We start from the raw sequence: 22,786 nt of genomic DNA, 5'->3' as shown, positions 1-22,786 counted from the left end.
TAGTGTTCTTTATCAGTTTGTCTTGAGAGAGTCCTACTAGTCCTCCCTTTTCAAGTATAATGGAGGGCATAAATATATATATGTTATATCTGTGCTTTTGAAACCAGAATTTATTAAAAAATGCTGTGGCTTATTAGAATGCCAGCAGTGTTAATAACTGTCCTAAGTGGGTGGTGTTTTTTTGCCTTTTTAAAAAAGATTTATTTATCTATTTGAGAGAGAGAGCGAGCGAGCAAGCACGCTTGTGCACATGGCAGGGGAAAAGGGTAGAAGGAGAGGGAGAGAAAGTCTTTAAGCAGACTCCACTGAGCATGGAGCCTGATGCGGGGCTTGATCCCATGACCCTGAGATCACAACCTGAGCCAAAACCAAGAGTCAGACTCCCAAAAAACTGTGCCAACCAGATGCCCTATAAGTGGATGTTTATAAATTGAAAGCCTGTTTGATAGTCTCCAGGGCTAGTGTGCTAGTCATGATCTTTGACCTGGAGATGTGCAGTTATGAACTTTTCTAATACTGCTCTGCCTGCAGAGCTCTGGTTTCCAGTAAGTTTCTGGAAGAACTTCACATAAACTGCCTTGCCTGGAATGTTTTAGGGAAAGGTCTCCCCCAAAGACCTAAAGCTACTTAGGGTCCTATGCATTGGTTACAGTGTTTTAAAATAGAAGAAGCTAATACCATGGCAAAGTGAAGTCTTCTATATCTTCTAGTTTTTTTGTTGTTGTTGTTTTATTTTAAAGATTTTACTTATTATTTGACAGAGTGAGATCACAAGTAGGTAGAGAGGCAGGCAGAGAGAGAGAGAGGGAAGCAGTCTCCCTGCTGAGCAGAGAGCCCAATATGGGACTCGATCCCAGGACCCTGAGATCATGACCTGAGCCGAAGGCAGCGGCTTAACCCACTGAGCCACCCAGGTGCCCCCTCTTCTAGTTTTTAATAATCAAATTTCTTTTGTCCTCTGAAGTCAACTTAGTTTTGCTTAACACTTAATTGAGTGTTTTAGTTTTAGAGTAAGTTTCATGGAATTATATTTTTCTTTAGTGTATCTCAGTTGTGAGAGGTACTTTTTGCTTTTTAACATTTTCAGTTTAATTTTGAAGTTATATTAAAGATAATAAGTATTAAAGCAATTTCACTTCCCAAGTATTTTTTTATTACCTTTACTCTTTGCCTAAGTCTATTATATATGTATGGTAGAAAAACTGTCTAATGGTATGCTACTATACATTTTTTACCCATTCTGCATTCTCTGATGCCATATTGGTATTTTGAAATTGACCATGCTTAGTAGTATGCATGATACAGAAATTAGCAAATGCTATAAATAAAGACTTTTTCCCATAGAGAATTAGGCATTAGAAATTTACTAGCACACTACTGCCTAACCTCTGCCTAGGTTCATTTAGTTCTTAGTCTTTTTCTTAGGAAAAAAGGTCCTAGAAAGGTCCTTTTGTCTTACGGAAAGGGTTCCTATACCCTTATCTCATGACTGGGCTCATTATTGGCTTAGATTTATACAGATCCTACTGGTACACATTTTTGAACGTCACCAATTACTCCTTTTTTTGTCTTTATGCTATGTGTATTTGGTAACACCCTTTCTACTATATACCCCTTATGTTCACTGCTAGCCAAAATTACTATGCAATCTTCCCTTCTCAAATAGCGTATTCTGCTTGGCAGACTGTTCTAAGCACCTCCTGTACTACTTTTGGGAGTTACTTGTTTGAGATCTGGATGCTTTCTGTTTGGTCCATACCACAATAGTTCAGTTCACTGCTTATCTTGGACTAATTTAAGACATGTGACAGGAAAGAATAAAGATACAGAGGTAATTATTGATGAAAAGTAGGAAAGTTGAATAAGCTCACATTAGACAGGCTCTGACTTTTCAGTGAAATAGAAGCAGTCTGTGGAAAGGGAAAGCAATTAATTGGGATGATGATGGTGGCTTAAGAAGATAGGAGATAGTTTCCGATAGTTTTGTTGGAAAAAAAATCACAGATGACTTGCTGAGGTTATATACTAAAGAATGTTTGTGAATTGGTTTAATAAGTGTGATTAATTGATCTTTCTCCAATAATGCTTAGCTGTCTAGGATCAGGAGAGGGAAAAACCCAGGGACTTTTTATGTTGGGTTAGGAGTGGGCAAATCAGATGAGAATGCTAGTTGGGTGAGGAATTTGGCAAGGGATAAAGAGGCTAATGAAGGTATGATCTAGGCTCCATTTTGTTTTTACTTACTCCCATTGTTTGAAATTTATTTTGTCTTACTCTTAGTTTATATTATTTTGGTTTGTTCCTTTTTAAATATATATTGTTGCACACTGCCTTATATTCTTCCCAGATAAGCCTGATAGCTCTATAAATGAAGTAGTAAGGGTTTGATTTATTAGAGTAGCTCAAATAATAAATATTTCTTTTTTTTTTAAAGATTTTATTTATTTGACAGACAGAGATCATAAGTAGGCAAAAGCAGGTGGGGGAGGGGAGGGAAACTGGCCTCCCTGCTGAGCAGAGAGCCCAATGCAGGGCTCAAATGCAGGATCCTGAGATCATGACCTGAGCCAAAGGCAGAGGCTTAACCCACTGAGTGCCCCATAGATACTTCTTTTAGAGTAATCTTATGTTTCTATCACCGTCTGATCAGAAGTTTTCTTGCCTTTTCTAATTAAAGAATATTCTGGAAAAAAAAAAAAACAAACCAAAAAACCAAACCCTGAATATTCTGGAGAGTATTATTTGACAGATAATTGAGTAATATTTATTATATCCTTTTATTCTTTGGGTATACCTTTGTTTATTCTTTTAAGAGAAAAGAAAATCTATAGCACAGACCCTTCAGTTAATAATTTATAGGTTTCTCCCCCATTTTTCTTAATAATTTATCCTTCCCTTCTTCCATTAACTCTTTCTTTTTATCAAGAGATAATTGACATATAACCTTGCTTTAATTTTAGGTGTACAGCATAATGATTTGATGTATATATTGTGAAATGATTACCACAGTAAGCTTAGTTAACATCCATTGTAATACACAGTTAAATGTTTGTTGTTTTTTTTCCCCCTAATGATAAGGACTCTTAAGATGTATTCTCTTAGGGGCACCCGGGTGGCTCAGTTGGTTAAACAGTTAAGTGGCTGGCCAACTCTTGATTTCAGTTCAGATCATGATCTCCGGGTTCTAGGATGGAGCCTCGTGTAGGACTCCACACTTGGTGTAGAGTCTGCTTTCTTGTGCCTCTCCCTTACCTCTCCTAACACAACTCATGTGCATGTGCTTGTGTGCGCTCTCTCAGTTAAAGAAATAAAATCTTAAAAAAACCAATATTTCTCCAAAAAAAAAAACAATATTTCTCCAAATATACAATATAGTATTAATAACTATAGTCACCATGTTGTATATTACATCCCCAGGACTTATTTATTGATTTATTTATTTAGAGAGAGAGTATGGTGAGAGGCACGGGGGAGAGAGAGAGAATCTTAAGCAGGCTCCATCTTGAGGCTCCATCTCATGACCCTGAGATTGTAACCCAAACTAAAATTGAAAGTCAGATGCTTAACAGACTGAGGCACCCAGGCACCAGCCCCCTTTTAAGAATTATTTATTTATTTATTTTATTTGTATATATTTTTGTTTTAACTGGAAGTTTTTACCTTTTGACCACCCTTACCCCTTTGCATCTCCTCCCCAACTCCACCTCCCTGACCCCAGCCTCTGGCAACCACCAGTCGGTACTCTTTATTTATGAATTTGTGGGTTAAAAAAAAAAAATAGTCCACATAAGGGGCGCCTGGGTGGCTCAGTGGATTAAACCTCTACCTTCAGCTCAGGTCATGAACTTAGGGTCCTGGGATTGAGTCCCACATCAGGCTCTCTGCTTAGTGGGGAGCCTGTTTCCCCCTCTCTCTCTGCCTGCTGCTTTGCCTACTTGTGATCTCTCTCTATTTAATAAATAAATAAAATCTTAAAAAAATAGTCCACATATAATCGAGATCATACAATATTTGCTTTTGACTTACTTAGCATAATTCCCTCAAGGTCCATCTATGCTGTTGCAAATAGCTAGGGTTTCCTTCTTTTTCATGGCTGAATAATATCCTATTATATATTTCTACCACATTTTCTTTACCCATTCATTCATCAGTGGACACAGGGTATTTCCATGTTTTTCCTCTTATAAATAATGGTGCATGAACATAAGAGTGTAGGTATCTTTTCAAGATAGAGATTTTGTTTCCTTTGGATATACATGCAGAAGTGGAATTGCTGGATCATACAGTAGTTGCATTTTTAGTTATTTTGTTTTCAAAGATTGATTTATTTTAGAGCAAGAGAGCAGACTGGTGGGGCGAGGGGCAGAGGAATAGAGAGAATCCCAAGCAGACTCTTTGCTGAGTGTGGAGCCTGACTCAGAGCTAATCCCATGACCCAGAGATCATGACCCAAGCCAAAATCAAGAGTCAGATGCCCAGCCAGCTGAGCCACCCAGGAGTGCCTTATTTTTAATTTTATGAAGAACCTCCATGCTTGTTTTCATAGTGGCTATACCAGTTTACATTCCTGCCAACAGTATATGAGCATTCCCTTTTTTCCGTATCTTCTCCAGCACTTGTTATTTCTTATCTTTTTGATGACAGCCATTCTAACAGATTTGAAGTGATATCTCATTGTGGTTTTGATTTATATTGCACTAATGAAGTTTTATGTAGGCACCCGTGAAGATTTTCCTTTAAAAATGGGGAAAACATGGAAAAATCTTAGAGATAAGGGAAAAAACAGACTATGCTATGCAATCTTTGAAGACTGAAAGAAGTAATTTGTAAAGGAAAAAAAAGCAAAACATGAATTATATATAATATTTGAGAAAGTGTCACAATTTATTACAGTTAAGAATTCATAAAATCTGTTTTTTCTCTAACATACACAGTAAATTTTTTATAAACTGAATTCATGTACTTGTCTTAGGATTATTATACAATGAAATCATTTTTCTTTAGTAATTGAAAAATTCTAAACCCCCTTCTGAACAAAAAAACAAGTTGTAATATATGGTTCAGGAGTTGGAGATTGTATAGCAAATGAGAAAAATCTCTTGATATTTCATTTCAGTCAGAAGGTTGCCCTTTTGCATAAATCATGACATGAATTTTTATTACTTGTACTTTAAAAATTCCTTTTTAATTATTTGAATATTTTGATTACTTAAGAGTATTTTTAATATTTTGCATGGGAATTATAAAACATAGGATTCTCTTCCCTTAGTAGAATATATTAAGTAAAAATACACAGGATTAAATGTATAAAATAGCAGCTTAGTGGGCTATTAGAAGAAGCCAGGTATGTGTTTTGACATTATCAAGGATAATTATGACTTTTACCCCCAAATATTATCCCATTAATCCCATTGAATTGGACAGGCCATAGCTATATCCTAGATTATTATTCTTAGGATCTTGTGTACTGATTAATGTAGTAGAGATGCTTTTTCATATCTTAAATGATACATAAAAGATAGAGACGATATTATTTAATAAGATTGTTGAAAAAGTTTCAAGTAGTGTCTCCATCTGTGTAGAATTTGTACTGTAACTATCACTTGGCAGTTGTTTTGAAACAAACAGATAAATTTCTGTATTGGTTGTTAAATTTTATTTTGACTTTCTGTGTTGTTCAGTGTTTTGTCGTGGAGTTTAGGGAGTAACAGTTCTGTCAGAGGGCTCTAAAGCAAGTTTCCTTGTGACCTGAGTGTCTTACTTTTGGTGAGGATAATAATGAGCATAAGAAGTTAGAGAATGTCCTGACAAGGATTATTGTTACAAAATGAGAAACTAAAGAAAAAAAATTCAATTAAAAGAAAACAATATACTGATTCATCCTAAAAAGGTACTTGTTTCTATATCCCAGCAATTCATGTATGTTACAAATGAATTGGAACTAAGAAACTTTGATTACATTTCACTTCAGCTGGTAGAAATGATCACTTAAGGAAATAGTCCTTTTCTGTGACATAATTAAATCTCTTTCTATGGCCATTTCTGTTTTGATGTTTGTTGTATTTGTTATTATTTACTAATAGTATCTAACATTTGTGGGGTTTTCACAGTTTAGGATTGCCAATAGATTGTTTGAAAATATATTCATTATTTAAATTACGAATATTGTTAGGTGTTTATTGCTCATACTAATCTTTAATCTTTTCATATGGGACAAACAGGAGCAAATAGATAACTTACACTTTATTTGTATTTTAATTTTTTTAAAAAGATATATTTATTTGAGAGAGCGAGAAGAGAGGGTATGAGTGGGAAGGGGCAGAGGTAGAAAATCTTTTAGCAGACTCCCCACTGAGAGCAGGGCCCAACATGGGCTTGATCTCATTACCCATGAGATCACAACCTGAGCCAAAACCAACTGAGCTACCCAGGAGCTCTGTATGTTAATATCCGTGGCATTCTGTGAATCCAAGGAATGAAGTGGTTGGATGTTCTACCAATAGTTATATAAAACTTTTTGAGTAACACATGATAAATTACCTACTTTTTTTTTTTCTTATTGGTCATTTTTTTAGTGTTAAAATTTTTCCTCAATAATTTTGGTTAAATGAATGAGAATTTTTAGATATTAAGATAAAAGCCTTAAATATTAGGGGCATGTGGGTGGCTCAGTGGGTTAAAGCCTCTGCCTTCAGTTCAGGTCATGATCCAAGGGTCCTGGGATTGAGCCTGCATCGGGCTCTCTGCTCTACAGTGAGCCTGCTTCCCACCCCCCTGCCTGCCTCTCTTCCTACTTGTGATCTCTGTCAAACAAATAAATAAAATCTTTAAAAAAAACAGCAACAGTGTTGAATATTAGTTTGCATTTTAACAATTAATGTATATGTCTTATTAACACAAATGTCATATTGCATTTAACTCTGTTACTGGAATTTGAATTTAAAGTTATTACTCTTAAGAAATAGATATTAGTTTGATAATGTTTACTGTATTAGTGAGCAAGATATGTGAATTTTGATGCAGTATGACCTCAAATAGTAAGAAATCTTTGAAAATACTCGGTGAGGGAATTCTAAGATTCATTCAAGGGTACTGATGTAAACTAAGATTACTTAAGAAACTAAGGTACTGATAAGTAAACTAAATATGAAACATTATTTTCTGTATTATAACTATTTTTATAGAGATAACACTGTAAGTTAGACTTCTTTAAATTTAAAGAAAATACATGAAAAAACTTACTTCTAACAGTTTCTAATGAATTTTTAAGTGGGCCTTTATAATTGGCAATATTAAGATTATCAGTAATCATTTTGTAGACTTTTGTTGTCCAAGTGTTAGCCACTAGCCACATGTGACTCCTTGGATTTAAATTGATTAAAATTAAAATTTAAAAATCAGTTTCTTAGTCACACATTACAAGTGTTCAATAGCTATATATGGCTAGTGGCTATTGTACTAAATAGTGCAGTTATAGATAATTCTAACAGAGTTCTACTGGGCTGTACTGATTAGACTGAAATTTCAGTGTTTAATTATCTTTTAATGTTACTCTTGTTTGTTCAAACATTTTACTGTGGCAAAATACACATAATATAAAATTTACCATCTTAATCATTTTTAAGTGGTATAGTCCAGTGGTATTAAGTACATTAGTAATTATTATATTGTCATATTAAATACTATAATAATCTATCTCTATGACATTTTTCAGCTTGTAAAAATTGAAACTCTATACATATTGAATAATAACTCCCCATTCCTCCCTTCCCTCCAGCTCCTGGAAATCACTACTCCACTTTCTCTCCCTATGATTTTAACTACTCTTAAGTACCTCATGTAAGTGGAATCATATAGTATTGGTCTTTTAAGTGATTGGTCTATTTTGCTTAGACTAATGTCTTCAGGTTCATCCATGTCATAGCATATTGGGAATATTCTTTTTTAAAGCTGAATAATAGTCCACATTTGTACCACATTTTACTTATCCATTTATAGGTCAGTAGTTACTGGGGTTGCTCCCACAGTTAGCTGTTGTGAACAGTGCTGCTATGAATATAGGTGTAGAGATACCTCTTTAAGAATGGATTATATGGTAATTGTATTTTTAATTTTTTAAGGAACCACCATACTGCCTTTTTTTTTTTTTTAAGATTTTATTTATTTATTTGACAGACAGAGATCACAAGTAGGCAGAGAGGCAGGCTGAAAGAGAAAGAGGAAGAAGCAGGCTCCCTGCCGAGCAGAGAGCCCGATGTGGGACTCCATCCCAGGATCCTGGGATCATGACCTGAGCCGAAGGCAGAGGCTTAACCCACTGAGCCACCCAGGCGCCCACCATACTGCTTTTTAAAGCAGCTGTGCAGGATTCCAGTTTTTCTACATCCTTGCAAACAGTTACTATTTTCTGTTTTTTGTTTTGAAAATAGCCATCCTGTTGGATGTGAAGTGCTATCTCATTGTGGTTTTGATTTTCATTTCCTTAATGCTTAGTAATGTTTAGCATCTTTTCTTGTGCTTATTAGCCATTTGTATATCTTATTTTTTAATTTATTTATATTTTTGAGAGAGTGCCTATGGGGAGGGAGGTTTGGGGGGTGGTGACGGAGAGAGAATCTTAAGCAGACTCAATGGACAGTGCAGAGCCCTGAGCTGAAATGAAGAGTCAGTCCCTTAACTGACACAGCCACCGAGGTACCCTTCTATATCTTATTTAAATCCTTTTTCTACATGCATGTGGACTTAAGAAACGATTATAATAGTATAAGCTGTTATGGTATTAATTTTTTTTAATGTATTAGTCTCTTACCTCATGTAAAAAAAACAAGAGTAGAGTTACAACCCATTGTGATAATAATATTAGCTTTTAGAATTGATCGTGTATTAACCTTTATTGAGATTTTTATTTCTCCATAAGGGACTCTGAGTTACTGTCTTGTGTCCTTCCCCCCTCCCCTCCACTGAGCATTTCTTGTAGGACAAGTCTGGTGGTATCAAACACCCCCTGCTATTGTTTGTCTAGCATTGTCTTAAGTTCTCCCACACTTTTGAAGGACATTTTTGATGAACATAGTATTCTTAGTTGATAGGTTTTTTTGGTTGCTATTTGTTTTTCTGGTCATTTTAACGCTTTTAATATATTGATAACACTGCCTTCTGGCTTCCAGAATTTCTGATGAGAGCTCTGCCTGTAATCTTATTGAAAATCCCTTGTATGTGCTGATTCTGAATTTCTCTCTATTTTCAAGTCTCTCTTTGTGTCTTTTTATTTGGAAAGTTTGATTATAATGCATCTTGGTGTGGGACTTTTTAAGTCTATTTTGTTTGGTACTTGTTGAGTTTCTTGGATTTCATATTATCTCCTTTATCAAATTAGGAAGTTTTCAGTCATTATTCCTTTAAACATTTTATCTCTTACCCCTTTTTCTTCTTCTGGGTCTTCCATGGTGCAAATGTTGGTGTATTTGTCAATGCCCTCACTTGCCGCTTAGGATCTATTCACTATTTTCCAAGCTTTTTTTTTCTGTTTGTTCCTCAGACTTTGTAGTTTCCATTGTTCTTTCGTTCAGGTTTGCTGCACAGATCTGTCCTTTTAATCCCTCTAGTAAATTTTCTATTCCATTATTGTACTTTTCATCTCCAGAATTTCCTTTAGGTTTATATTTAGGCTATCTCTCTATTGATATTTCCGCTTTGTTCAGAAATTATTTTCCTGTCTTTGTCACAATTTCTGTTAGTTCATTGAACATTTAAAAAATAATTCTTTGTCTTGCAGATCTGCCTTAAGGTCTTTTTCTGGGACAGTTTCTGTTAATTTTTCCCCCATTTTAATGGGCCATACTTTCCTTTTTCTTTGATTAACTTGTGAGGTTTTTCTCAGAAACTGGACATTTGTATTTAATAATGTGATAACTTTGGAAATGAGATTTTCAACCATTCCCAACATTTGCTTTGTTCTCTTAATGTTTCTGTTTGTTTTTGTTTCTTATCATAGTGTGCTGTCTATGCTGAGGATCAGTCTAAGGTGTAAACTTACAGTTTTTATGTCTTTTCTGAGCCTTTCCCTGGGCAAGTCTGGACATTTGCTAATTTTTCCTGTATATGCACTTTTTTTTTTTTTTAAGATTTTATTTATTTGACAGAGAGAGAAATCACAAGTAGGTAGAGAGGCAGGCGGAGAGAGAGAGGGGGAGGAAGCAGGCTCCCTGCGGAGCAGAGAGCCTGACACGGCGCTCGATCCCAGGACCTTGGAATCATGACCCGAGCTGAAGGCAGAGGCTTTAACCCACTGAGCCACCCAGGCGCCCCTATATGCACTTATTTTTGAGTGCCCATGTCTTTAGTGTCTGGCTCCCAAAAGGGTGCAAGGAGAAAAATGAAGGTGGGGAATAATTTTAAGTTCTAGAAGACATTTCAGTCCAAGGGGACCTTACCCAGCTCTTTGTACTTCTGTGATCAGAGCACAGATGTCAATATTTGGAGGACATGGTTTATTTTGGCCATTCTGGCTCCTAATAGCTGTTTGTAAGCTACTGCAGGAACATGTGCAGTGTTCTGCCTGCTGTGTGGCTTGGTTGGAGAATGGGTAGCTGTGACTTTGCCTAGAGCTGAAATTGACTGAAATTAATGGCAGTTTACCTGTGTAAGTTTTTCCTTGGAAGTTGCAAGCCTTTACTAGAGTCCAGAGTTTGAAAATAATTACATCAAACAATTTGCCCATGCAGTTGTTTTCTAGGTAGAGAGACAGATTTCTGTTACTTTGGACTTCACCATCAGTGCTGAATCTCTTACGTTGGTTCACTTAAACATGTAGCATTATTGTATGTGTTTATGATACTTACAGGGATACAGGAATTGCTTTATATATTTACTATTGTCATTCTTACAGGAGTGTGTATTTTTATATATTCTTCACATGTACCTGAATTTTTATTAATAGAAACCATAGCTAATACTAGAAAATAAAAACAAATATATGAACTTACATTTTTTTCTTTATGTAGGCAGTGTTCAGAATGTGACCAGGCAGGGAGCAGTGACATGGAAGCAGACATGGCCATGGAAACCTTACCAGATGGGACCAAACGGTCAAGGAGGCAGATTAAGGAACCAGTGAAATTTGTTCCACAGGATATGCCTCCAGAACCCAAGAAGATTCCAATAAGAAACACGGTAATTTTTTACCTGTTTGTCATAATCATCACAGAAATCTGAGGTCAGAGTTTAAGAGGTGAGAAAGACAAAGGGTGAACATATACTCAGGAGTCAAAGAAAGAAACCATCATATTGCTGTTGGTTATTCTTAAGAATTTATTGTTTTAATCATGAAATACACCATACATACGTGAGAATTTATGGTTTATGAATTCAACTTAAAGCATAATAATAATGAATGCCCACTGTATTCACCAGCCTGCTTCAAAAATCAGACATTACGAAAGGCTTTGATGTCCCCTGTGAATCCTTGGTAATTACATTCTCATCTATCTAGCACAGGGGTTACCTCTGTTCTCAACTTTATATTTCTCATTCTTTTCTTTTTTTAATAATGAATCTCCAAATGTGTGTATTCATAAGTAATACGTAGCTTTGCAAGTTTTGAATTTTGTATGAATGGAGTTACTTCTTCCTTTTATTATTTGATACTTTAATCCATTGAATTGATTCATAAATATCTCAGTATTTATAAAACCAAGTATCTTTCATAATAAATAAGTGATTTATCTCTCCTTTTGTTTAATTTTTTAATTGTTCCTAGTATCTTCTTATACTTTTTATTTTAGTACATATATTACATTTTTTGATATTCTGTCCTTAAATTTCTTATAATAATTCTTTTATTAATTTTTATTTTTCCTGCCATTACTGATCAAAGTGTACTTCATTTCACAATAGTCCTATTACTCTATCAAAATTTTAAATAAAATTTAGCTTTGTGTTGTAGGGAATTCATGACATATATCCTAAGCTTTAATTTCTCATTCAAAATAATATATCACTAAATAAAACTGTTAAAAATGATCATTTGTTCTACAACTTTCTTTCCATTTCTGTTAAGTTTAAGTTCCTTTGGGTTATAGTACTAGCACAGTTTTTAGAAAAGTTTGGGCTATTTCATGCTAGTAAAAATGATTTTTCTCTTATTTCAAGAATCTTTTTTGTGGGATATGTAAATTGGTATTCTATTAAATAATTTTATTTTTAAATTCAGACTTTATAGTATGATTAAGTATATATATAGCACTTTAATTTTCTTTTGAAGGACTGTCTCTATAGAGTTATCTCTGAGAACCATCAAAAATATAAAATTTTCATGGCTGCCAGATTGAAGTCACATTTTTATTGAACATACTTTCTTCCCCCGCTATTACTTTCTTTTATACTTTTTCTTTTATACTTTATATCTTTATGATTAAAAGTAACATCATGGTGGTAGTAAAGAAGCAAAAGAGGGATGGAAGGGATTTACAAGTTGGAGTATTTTTGTAAATCCTGGTATGTTACTACTATTAATTTAACTTCTGTTTATCCATGCTACTAATAAATCCAGCCATTGTATTATTTTCTCCTTCTTCCTACTATTCGATCATTGGCTATTTCACTTCATTACTTTCTTCAAAGGCTAGTAGGTCAGAAGAGGACATGAGGGATTAGCCTACCTTTACCTAAAATTGTTTAATAATAATAATAATAATACCCAACGTTTATTGAGGACTCATCACATGCCAGACACTGTACTGATCCTCTGACTCACTCCCCCTTTTAAAAAAATTAGTTAGTATATGACTATTATAACACCTATTTCACTCAAAATGAAACTGAGACACAGAAAGCTTGAGTAACCTACCATGATCTTACAAATAGTAGGCAGAATAGGACTTAACCTCAGCCTGAATTAATACCCTGTGGTTTTGTTTCTTTTTTTAAGGTCTGTAGAAGAAATTTAAGTGAGGTTCAAATGAAGTTATAAAACATTTGGTTTTTAGGTAGCATAGCTGGGAATGTGATACCAGAATGTTCATGTGTCTTTCTTTAGCATAGTGTTATCTATCGTAAGACAGTTACATATCCACTTACTAACTTGTGTACCTGAATTTGTTCACATTCAATACAAGATCCAACACTCTTTTTCTTTGCACTTTCTGTTAAGTGTGAAATGTTCCCCCCCCAAGCTTGTACAAGGGCATTGGTGTCACTGCTTTCAAAAGTCACAGTGCAGTAGTGTAGAAGTTAATTAATAAAATGTTTGAAGGTTATTCTACCTTGAGGAAATTGATATTAAAAAAATAGAAGCAGCAAATCTGTAAGCCTACTGACAGCATGTGTGTATATATTAGCCACCAGCATATATTTATTTTGCTATTCTATGTTGGTTTTCTTTTTTCCCTCTAAATTGTGAATACTGTGAAACTTGCTGTAGAAAAAAAGAGTGCATGCTTTGGAATTGGCAGTGAAGATGGAGAAGTATATAGTGGTTTTTGTTTCCTAACTAGTTACTCCAAATCTACGTGAAACACTTGGCTTATTGTATCTCAGCTTTTCTTATTAAGCAACAAATATCTTTTTGATTTGTTCATTTGATTTGATCAGTGTTAAGAGATGGGCCCGTGGACTCAATTTTTGTGCTTGAGTGCCTGATTTGTGCCAAATAAGGCTGCTATTAGAAGAATGGCATCCACTTTTTTCTGCTGATAGGCAGTTTCCATTTATCGTAGCTGGAGAGTGCAATGGGGAATAGAACACTTTGGCAAACCTTACTATATTTTTATTATTTAGATGCTGAGGAAATTCATTTTTCATTTTATTCTACTCTGATTTCCTTAAGAAGGATTTATAGAACTCTGAATGATGATAGCACATTTTGAGACAGTAGATCCGATAAGATAGATGCTTTTCAAAGTAAGTAGTCCCAGTATTACTTTTTCTTCCTAATTTTTTTCTACCCAAAGATGATAAAAGATTAGCCAGAAAAGTTACTTGAAATAAATGATAGCTTTAAAGAGTTAAAGGTATTTAAAAATAATGGGTTAAAAGAGCTATTTTTGAGTTGTAAGAATGAAAATACTATATTTCTAGAAAATATTTTTCTTGTGCAAAGATGGAGATTCTCTCTGATCCATATTTTCATTTTTTTCATGTCATCTCATATTTGTCTCATATTTAACTGTTAGGTTATTATTTTTAAAAATTGATTCTGAAAGAATTATTTTTAAATTAAATTTTAACTATGAAAGTAACACTTTGAAAATATTAACTATGAAAGTGAATATTTTTTTGTTATAAGAAATTCAAAAGTATAGTCTCCTTTGGCTTTCCTCCCAACATTACCCTTCCCCAGCCCATGAATCTATGTTTATCATAAGGGTATATATTTTGTACTTTGAAATTTCTCTTGGTGTATCTGTCAAACAAAAAATAAGAAAAAAAAGTGATCCGTGAATCATATGGAAAAGTAATATGGGCATAGTTCAAGAAACATGGAAATAATGAAATATTATTAATAAGTAAAAGAGGAATGATCTGGTTTTAGAAAATTCTTCACATATTATTTCCTGCTCCAGGAATGTAACTTTGTAACATCATCTTAAATTGGCTCACAAATATCCCATCCTCAGTATTTCAGTCTCCCAGGAACCATATTCTCTATTTTATTATTGGACACAAATAGAAGGACTGAGTCTAAGGAAAGAAAAGGATTGAAAAGCATATTTTTATTTAACCATTATCTGTTACTTACTTTGTATTTTATATTAATTGTCATTGCTATGCTATGAAGTAGTTACAAATGTCATTGCCATTTTATAGTTGAGAAACTGAGGCAAAGTGTTTCAATAACATGCCCAAGGATATACAGCTTCTAAATGTTATACATAGCCAGGAATCAAACTAAGGTAGCTTCTAAGGCCAAACTTTTAAGTGCATCATTATGCTGCTTTTCCATGCAGGATTACAGTGATTGTTCCCAGCACTTGTCCTTGGGCCAGAATCACAGGCTCCTGTGCTTTCAGCAACTTAGTGGCTAAAGGTGTGGTCAGGAAAATGGGATTCACTCTGTGGGGAATTAAGGACTTATACTACTGTTGGCATAGATGAGGGTGTGGATGTCAAGAAAACTTTTACCATATGTCAGAGAGGTTCTGCCAAACATTAGAAAAACCATAAATTATATATCTATCTTGAAGCACTGAGTAGGTGGTAGGAACTGACCCCTGCCTCGCTCAGATTCTCTCTCTTGTGCTCTCTCTCTCAAATAAATAAATAAAATCTTAAAAACTAAAATCCACTATTGATTAGAGGTTAAAGTACACACATTGTTATTAAAAGAATCTAGCAATAGTAATACTTTGTAATTAGGCTTCATGACCAGTAATAAAAATTACTCTATTTTTAAAGACCATATTTGTTGGTAATCTTATGTTTTCCCTTTCTGGCCATTATCTTTATTATAATTAGGGTTCTTTTAAAAAAATTTTATGAATGCTTCCAGGAGACATTTTTTCAGCATTTTTCAACTACCAGATGTGTATATTGTATATTGTCTTGTTTCCACGATTTTATTTTTTTGAAATTGTCCTTTTACTTACTTTTCAAAGTGACATTTGATTGTTTTACTTAGCCAATTTCATACTGACTTTTTTATGATAATGACTTTCCAGAGACAAAATATTGATTAGCAATAATAGAAACATGCTTTCTCAGTTTAAGAACACTTTTTACTGTATTATTGTTGTAAGGCTGAGTAGGCAGGGGTGAGGCAGATGCCGAAAGAAACCATACACTGAGACTATATCCCACTAATTAAATTTAAAGGATTCTCATTGATTCAGTTTATTTTTATTTATTTAAATTTTATTTATTATTTGACATAGAGAGAGAGATCACAAGTAGGCAGAGAGGCAGGCAGAGAGGGGAAAGCAGGCTCCCTGCTGAGCAGAGAGCCTGATGCAGGGCTCAATGCGGGGCACAATCCCAGGACCCTGAGACCATGACCTGCACTGAAGGCAGAGGCTTAACCCACTGAGCCACCCCAGGCATCCTGATTCAGTTTATTTTATTTATTTATTTTTTAAAAAGATTTTATTTATTTATTTATCAGAGAGTGAGCACAGGCAGACAGAGTGGCAGGCAGAGTGGTAGGCAGAGGCAGTGGGAGAAGCAGGTTCCTTGCTAAGCAAAGGAGCCTGATGTGGGAATCGATCCCAGGACACTGGGATCATGACCTGAGCCGAAGGCAGCTGCTTAACCAACTGAGCCACCCAGGCATCCCCCGATTCAGTTTATTTTTAAAGGAAGGCATGGATAGAGTTTTAAAAATGACTTCCTTTGCTTAATGTTGTTTTTCAACTTTTTTAGTCTCCTTGAATCTAAAAGCAACTCTTCATAGAACATTCAACTTCTTTGTAAATCAACCTCTCTTTCCTTCTTTTCTTTTCTTTTTTAGCTTTTTTCTTTTCTTTCTTTCTTCCTTTTCCTTCCTTCCTTCCTTCCTTCCTTCCTTCTTTCTAAAATATACACAATTTGGGAGGCACCTGGGTGGCTCAGTGGGTTAAAGCCTCTGCCTTCGGCTCAGGTCATGGTCTCAGGGTCCTGGGATTGAGCCCTGCATTGAGCCCCACAGTGGGCTCTCTACTCAGTGGGGAGCCTGCTTCCTCCTCTCTCTCTCTGCCTGCCTTTCTGCCTACTTGTGATCTCTGCCTCTCAAATAAATAAACAAACTCTTAAAAAAAATTTAAAATATACACAATTTTTGATATGGTCAGCCATGTCAAATAATTTCTTAAGTATTTCTTCTGGAGCCCTTTCTCCTCCAGCTCTAATCTTGAACTGGTTTTTCTTTGTCATCCTTGGACTTTTCTTCATCATCATCATGGGATTTCCTTTTAAAGTTTCACAGGTGGAATTTTTTTTTTTGCTTGCATTTAATTTTTTTTCATTTAGTCTCTTACCTTGATGGGAAAACTCCTTCAATGATTTATTTAGTAAAGGTTAGTGAGAGGTAAATTTTTCAGATCTTACATGTCTAAAAATTAATTTTTTTAAAAGAGGCTGTGGGGGGTGGGCGGAGGCCTCCCGCTGCAGAGAATCAATGGGCCTCGATCCCAGGACCCTTGGATCATGACCTGAGCCAAAGGCAGAGGCTTAACCCACTGAGTCACCCAGGTGCCCCTGTCCTCTGTCTTGAAATTCCTAGTATTTTCTCTTTTCTGAGTGTATTCAGTGGTATGATTCAGTACCTTGCTTGCTATGGTACATTTTTATTCATTTCTGGGAGCTTAGTTAGTCCTTTCTATCTAGAAACTTATGTATTGTAGTTCTGAGAAATTAATACTTGTTATTTCTTTGATAATTTTTATTCTCTTTTCTGTTCTCTTTTTCTGGAACTTCTGCTAATTGTATTTTGGTGCTGCTAGATTAGTTCTCTAATATTTTTTTCCTTTTTTTTAAGATTTTATTTATTTATGTTAGATAGAGCACAAGCAGAGGGAGCAGCGGGCAGAGCAGGCAGAAGGAGAAACAAGCACTCTGCTCAGTAAGGAGCCCAATATGGAACTTGATCCCAAGACCCCAGAATCATGACCTGAGCTGAAGGCAGACACTTAACCTATTGAGCCACCTAGGCGCCCTTCTAATATTTTCATTATTTTTCTTCCTTCCTTCCTTCCCCCCCTCTTTCTCTTTTTTATTTTTATTTCTGTGAGGTTTTTCTCAACTTTATATTCCAACTCTTACTGAATTTCTGATTTGGGGATGCATGTGTATTTTCATTGTTCTTTTTTTCTTTTAGTAACAGATTTTTTTTTTTCATGATGGCAAGAAACTTCTTTTACCTCTTCAGTAATAATCACTTCTCAGTTATTCTTTTTAATCCTTCATTGTCTTTGTTTCCTTGGGTTTCCTAATTCTGTTCATGTTTGTCCCTTTCATGTTGACGCTTTTAGATGACTAGGGATCCTTAGATGTCCACTCACATATATATTTAATAGTAATTAAGTTTATGTGGGGCTGTTTTTTTCCATAGAGATAGTTTTATGATTGGGGATTTTCTCTTTGAGAACATCTTAAATGTCAGTATCTACAGGTTTTTCCCCACATCAGTTCATTAGAAGTATTCTCTCATCTGTTAAGTGGTAGGTATAATTTGACTGCCAGACTCGTGGAAAGGTGAGGAGAAAGGGGCTAAAGATCTCATAGTTCAGAAAGCAGAATTCCATGTAAACTTTCTGGTTTCTCTTTGCTACATCACTGCTCCCTTCTCTGTGCCTGATTATCCATTGTCAGCGTTAGGTTATTTTTCTCCAGAGGATAGGCCTCCTGTGTCTGGTGGGAGAGGAGTAATCTCTTGACAGTATAAGGAAGGAGTGGGATCCCTTATACCTTTATGTTAGTGAATTTTAACCCAAAATAGCATTTTATTTCCTACTATGTGGTGATTTTCACAGTGTGTTAAGTGGAATAATGGCCCTCCACAAAGATGTCCATGTACTAACCCTCAGAACCTGTAAATATGTTCTCTTACATAGCAAAAGGAATTTTGTAGGTATGACTAAAGTTACAGACCTTGAGGTGGAATGTTAACCAGAGTTATCCATGTGGGCCCAGTCTAATCACATAAGTACTTAAAAGAAGAGAACCTTTCCTGGTTGTAAATAAAAGGGACATGTGACTACAGACAATGTTAGAAAGATGCAGCATTGGCTTCCTTGGAAGATGGAAAGAAGGGGACTAGCAGTGTTGGCACCCTCTAGAAGATAGAAAAGGCAAGTAAACTGATTCTCCCTTTAGAGCACCCTGAAAGAAATGCAGCCCTGCCAGCACCTTAATTTTAACCCAGTGACACCCATGTCAGAACTGTAAGATAGTGATTTGTTTTCTTGTAAGCCACTGAGTTTATGATAATTTAACAGCAGTGATAGAAACTAATATAGAGTAATTTGTACATTTCTTTTCACATTTAAAATAAAAATGGGACAATGATTTATAATACTATATTTTTTTACTTGAAGCCACGCATGTTGGAAATGAATGGCACATTCCTTCATATTTTTGGAAAGTTCCAGTGGTACAGTATTTTATTCATACGCAAATGTTTTATATCATTAAATTATGTAAAAAACTCAGTGGGTGAGTTTTATATTGATTAATAGTTTTTTTTAAACACTGATGGATGTTGAAATAATTTTGAAAGGCATTTTAGTTTTATTTAAGTGTAAGTTAAATATAGAAACTTATCATTTATGTGGTAATGGAAAATTGGTTCATTTTTCTTTAAAGTTTGCTACAGTTAAAATTACCTTGATCAGCTTAATGGCCGATGATTTTTTTTTTTTAAGATTTTATTTATTTATTTGACAGACAGAGATCACAAGCAGGCAGAGAGGCAGGCAGAGAAAGAGAGAGGAGGAAGCAAGCTCCCCGCCGAGCAGAGAGCCCGATGTGGGACTCGATCCCAGGACCCTGAGACCATGACCTGAGCCGAAGGCAGAGGTTTAACCCTCTGAGCCACCCAGGCGCCCCAGGCCGATGATTTTTTAATAATAGTTTTATTGAGATATAATTCACATACCATGTAATTCACTCATTTAAAGTTGTATAATATAGTGGTTTTTAGTAAATTCATAGAGTTGTATAGCCATTACCACAGCTACTTTTAGAACATTTTTATTGCAGTGCCCTGCCCCAAATTCCCAACAAAATCCCTATACCCATCAGCAGTGACTACATTCTCCCCGCTCCCAGCCTCAGGCCATGACAACTACTAATTTACTTTCTATCACTGTATATTTGCCTGTTTTGGACATACCATAATGGAATAATATGGTGGTGCCTGGGTAGTTCAGTTGGTTAAGCATCTTCCTTCAGGTCAGGTCATGATCTCAGGGTTCTGGGATCCAGCCCCACATCTGGCTCTCCACTCAGCGGGAAGTCTACTTCTCCCTCTCCCTCTGTGTGTGCACACTCTTTCTCTCTCAAATAAATAAATAAAATATTTTTTTAAATGGAATAATACATGATGTTTTCTGACTGGAATTTTTTTACCTAGCATAATATTTTCAGGATTTATTCATATTATGGCATTTATCAGTACTTAATTTCTTCTGTTATTTGTATAATACTCCATTTTATGGCTGTACCTGATTTTAAAATTCATCCATTCATCTGTCACATGAGACATTTATGGGCTTGTTTTTGTTTTTATTTTTCACCTTATGGCTGTTACAAATCATGCTGCCATGAATATTCATGTACAAGCTTTTGTGTGAATGTGAGTTTTTCACTTATCTTGGTTGTATACCTAGGAGTGGAATTGCTGGGTCTTGTGATAACTCTAATTTTAGCATTTGAGAAACTGCTAGACTGTTTTTTAAACTGGCCATATAATTTTCTGTTCTCACCAGCAGTGTGTGAGGACCCAAGTTTTTCCAAATACTCATCAACATTTATTTATTTATTTCTTATTACCTGTCCTTCTGATACAGTAATCCTAGTGGGTGTAATGTAGTATCTCATTTTGATTGATTTGTATTTCTTCACTGACTAATGACACTGATTATATATTTTAAAAAGAAAAAAAAATGATGCAGCTCCTTTTCCCACTCTTTTATGTGTACCATGTAACAGTGCTAAAATGATGTTTCTAGTTGGACTGTTAAACAAATGAAAAATGACTGAGATTACACATCTGTTGGTAAAGCTTTAAGTAGTCCTCTATTATTATTGCCCACATCCTTAATTTTAGTTTGTATGAGCTAAGCAAGAAAAACCTAATGTGATAATATGATGAAATTCCAGAAAGGTACTCGAAGAAATAATTGAAAGATTATTGCTGGGGTGCCTGGGTGGTTCAGTCATTAAGCACCTGCCTTTGGCTCAAGTCATGATCCCAGGGCCCTGGAAGGGAGCCCACATAGGGCTTCTTGCTCAGTGGGGAATCTCCTTCTCCCTCCCCTTCCTCATGTATGTGCTCTATCTCTCTCTTCCTCTCTCTCCTTCCCTCCCTCTCAAAGAAAATCTTAAAAAAAAAAAAAACAAAACAAAACATTGCCATAGCACTATTTTCTTTCACTGTCCTTATCACAATTGGAATTAAATTTTTTGTATGTTATTTTTTTAATAAATGAACATAATAGAGACCTGGCTATTTATTTTTAAACACTTAAACTTCTGTTACATGAATGCTAGGTAGAGTTCAGACAGTAAAACTGGACCAACAATTAGAATTGTCTTACTATGAAACATGCTGCCTCATTCTGTGGAATAGTTGAAGTCATCAGGGATATTTTATGAAGAGTTTTCCAAATTGGGTAAAGAGAAGGGACTATATGAACCAATACTTAATTTTAAGATGTATGTGAAATAATCATGATTTAACCACAATTCCTTTGACCTCAGTATATCATGGATCCTTCTTTATATTCCTAGTCTAATAGCCATCTTTTTGTCACTATTATCGAGCAGCATAGTTACTCGCATACCTCTTGCCTTCATTTAAAATTCCAGTATCTTACTTGTATCCTGTATTTAGTCATTTTAGTAATGCTTTTGCTATCATCCTTGATTCTCTCATCCTCTTGCCATTCTGAATTCCTTTTTTTTCCCCATTCCTACCTGAGAGTAGCCAGTTAAATGTGTTTTTTGAGAATTTTTGTTGCCTTCAAGCATTTTCTCTATACCCATCTTTAAGGTGAATGTTGAGTTTTATAGCCTTATTAATGGAATTAAAAATGACTTATGCTGAAATTTAAGAACACTTTTGACCGTAGTTGAGATTTTGAAAGATCTGAGTATTACATGATATTATTTTTATGCTTTACCTTGGTTTGCACTTAACATATTTATAAATATTTATTAATATAATTATTTGTTTGATATCACTGGGACTCATGGACATGAACACCCAGGTGGATAGGAACTGTCCTGTTTACTAGTATATGTCTGTTACCTTTCACCAGGTTTGGTTCACAGCAGGTACTTAGTATTTCACAGTTCTTTCCATCTTTCATTGTGGCTATACATCTGAAGCTAGTATACTTTGGAAGAGTCTTTTTTCTAGCTCCTTATTGTTAGGAAGGGAATTGGTCCTTTTCACTTTATATATTCATCATATTTCATTGGCAAAACTATAGAATTACTTAAAGGCAGCCCAGGATACTTTTGTGTAAATATCTTGTTATTTAGGCATTTTCTCTGCATTATTTTTTCTTTGGAAACTTTTCACTTGCTTTTATGCAAGTAATTACTTTTGAAGAAAATATAAATTAGCTTACCTGTGTCCCTTTTGAAGTTACTTTAAAATTGATGTTTGTACTTTTTGGCATATTTTCTAATGACTTTAATGTAACTTGAAAGCTTTCAGATTTTCTTTTCGTTTTCTTTACACTTTGTTATCTAGTGACTTTTCATCTTTTATACAAGTGCCAAAGGACTTATTGGAACCTATCTTCTCGTAGTCTTTTATACACATGCATCATCTACTCTCTTTGAAGTTGTACATCTTTTTTCCTATCTCATACATTTTATTTTGTGTTACAGATCTCCTTTTTTGGAAAATAAATGCAATAAAAAGTCAAAATACCTTTTAGCAACTTTGACTAAAACCATATTGTCTTTTCAGGATGCACCTGTTGTTATAGATTATCACTTGGAAAAAAGGCTTAAACACGTGGTTAAACTGTTTTCCACCTAACTTAACAGTATTAAGTCAATAGCCTGTTCCAAGTGGCATTCTTAATTTGAGAGATAATCAAATATCCTAAGAGTTTACTTCCATTACATTTGTTTGTAAACT

At 34.9% G+C, this 22,786-nt stretch overlaps 1 protein-coding gene across 5 annotated transcripts in view; it reads left to right on the top strand.

The window, feature by feature from the left end:
* PHF14 (PHD finger protein 14) overlaps positions 1-22,786 on the top strand; it is a 206,555-nt gene that overhangs the window by 66,374 nt on the left and 117,395 nt on the right. For all 5 annotated transcript variants that reach the window (XM_059396776.1, XM_059396777.1, XM_059396778.1 and 2 more), the window contains exon 14: positions 11,004-11,172. In XM_059396776.1, the coding sequence (XP_059252759.1) occupies positions 11,004-11,172 (169 nt within the window). The remainder of the gene's footprint in view (positions 1-11,003; positions 11,173-22,786) is intronic.

Source organism: Mustela nigripes, chromosome 4, assembly GCF_022355385.1.
Source record: "Mustela nigripes isolate SB6536 chromosome 4, MUSNIG.SB6536, whole genome shotgun sequence".
NCBI classification, from domain to species: domain Eukaryota; kingdom Metazoa; phylum Chordata; class Mammalia; order Carnivora; family Mustelidae; genus Mustela; species Mustela nigripes.
This window is presented reverse-complemented; position numbering and strand designations above follow the sequence as displayed.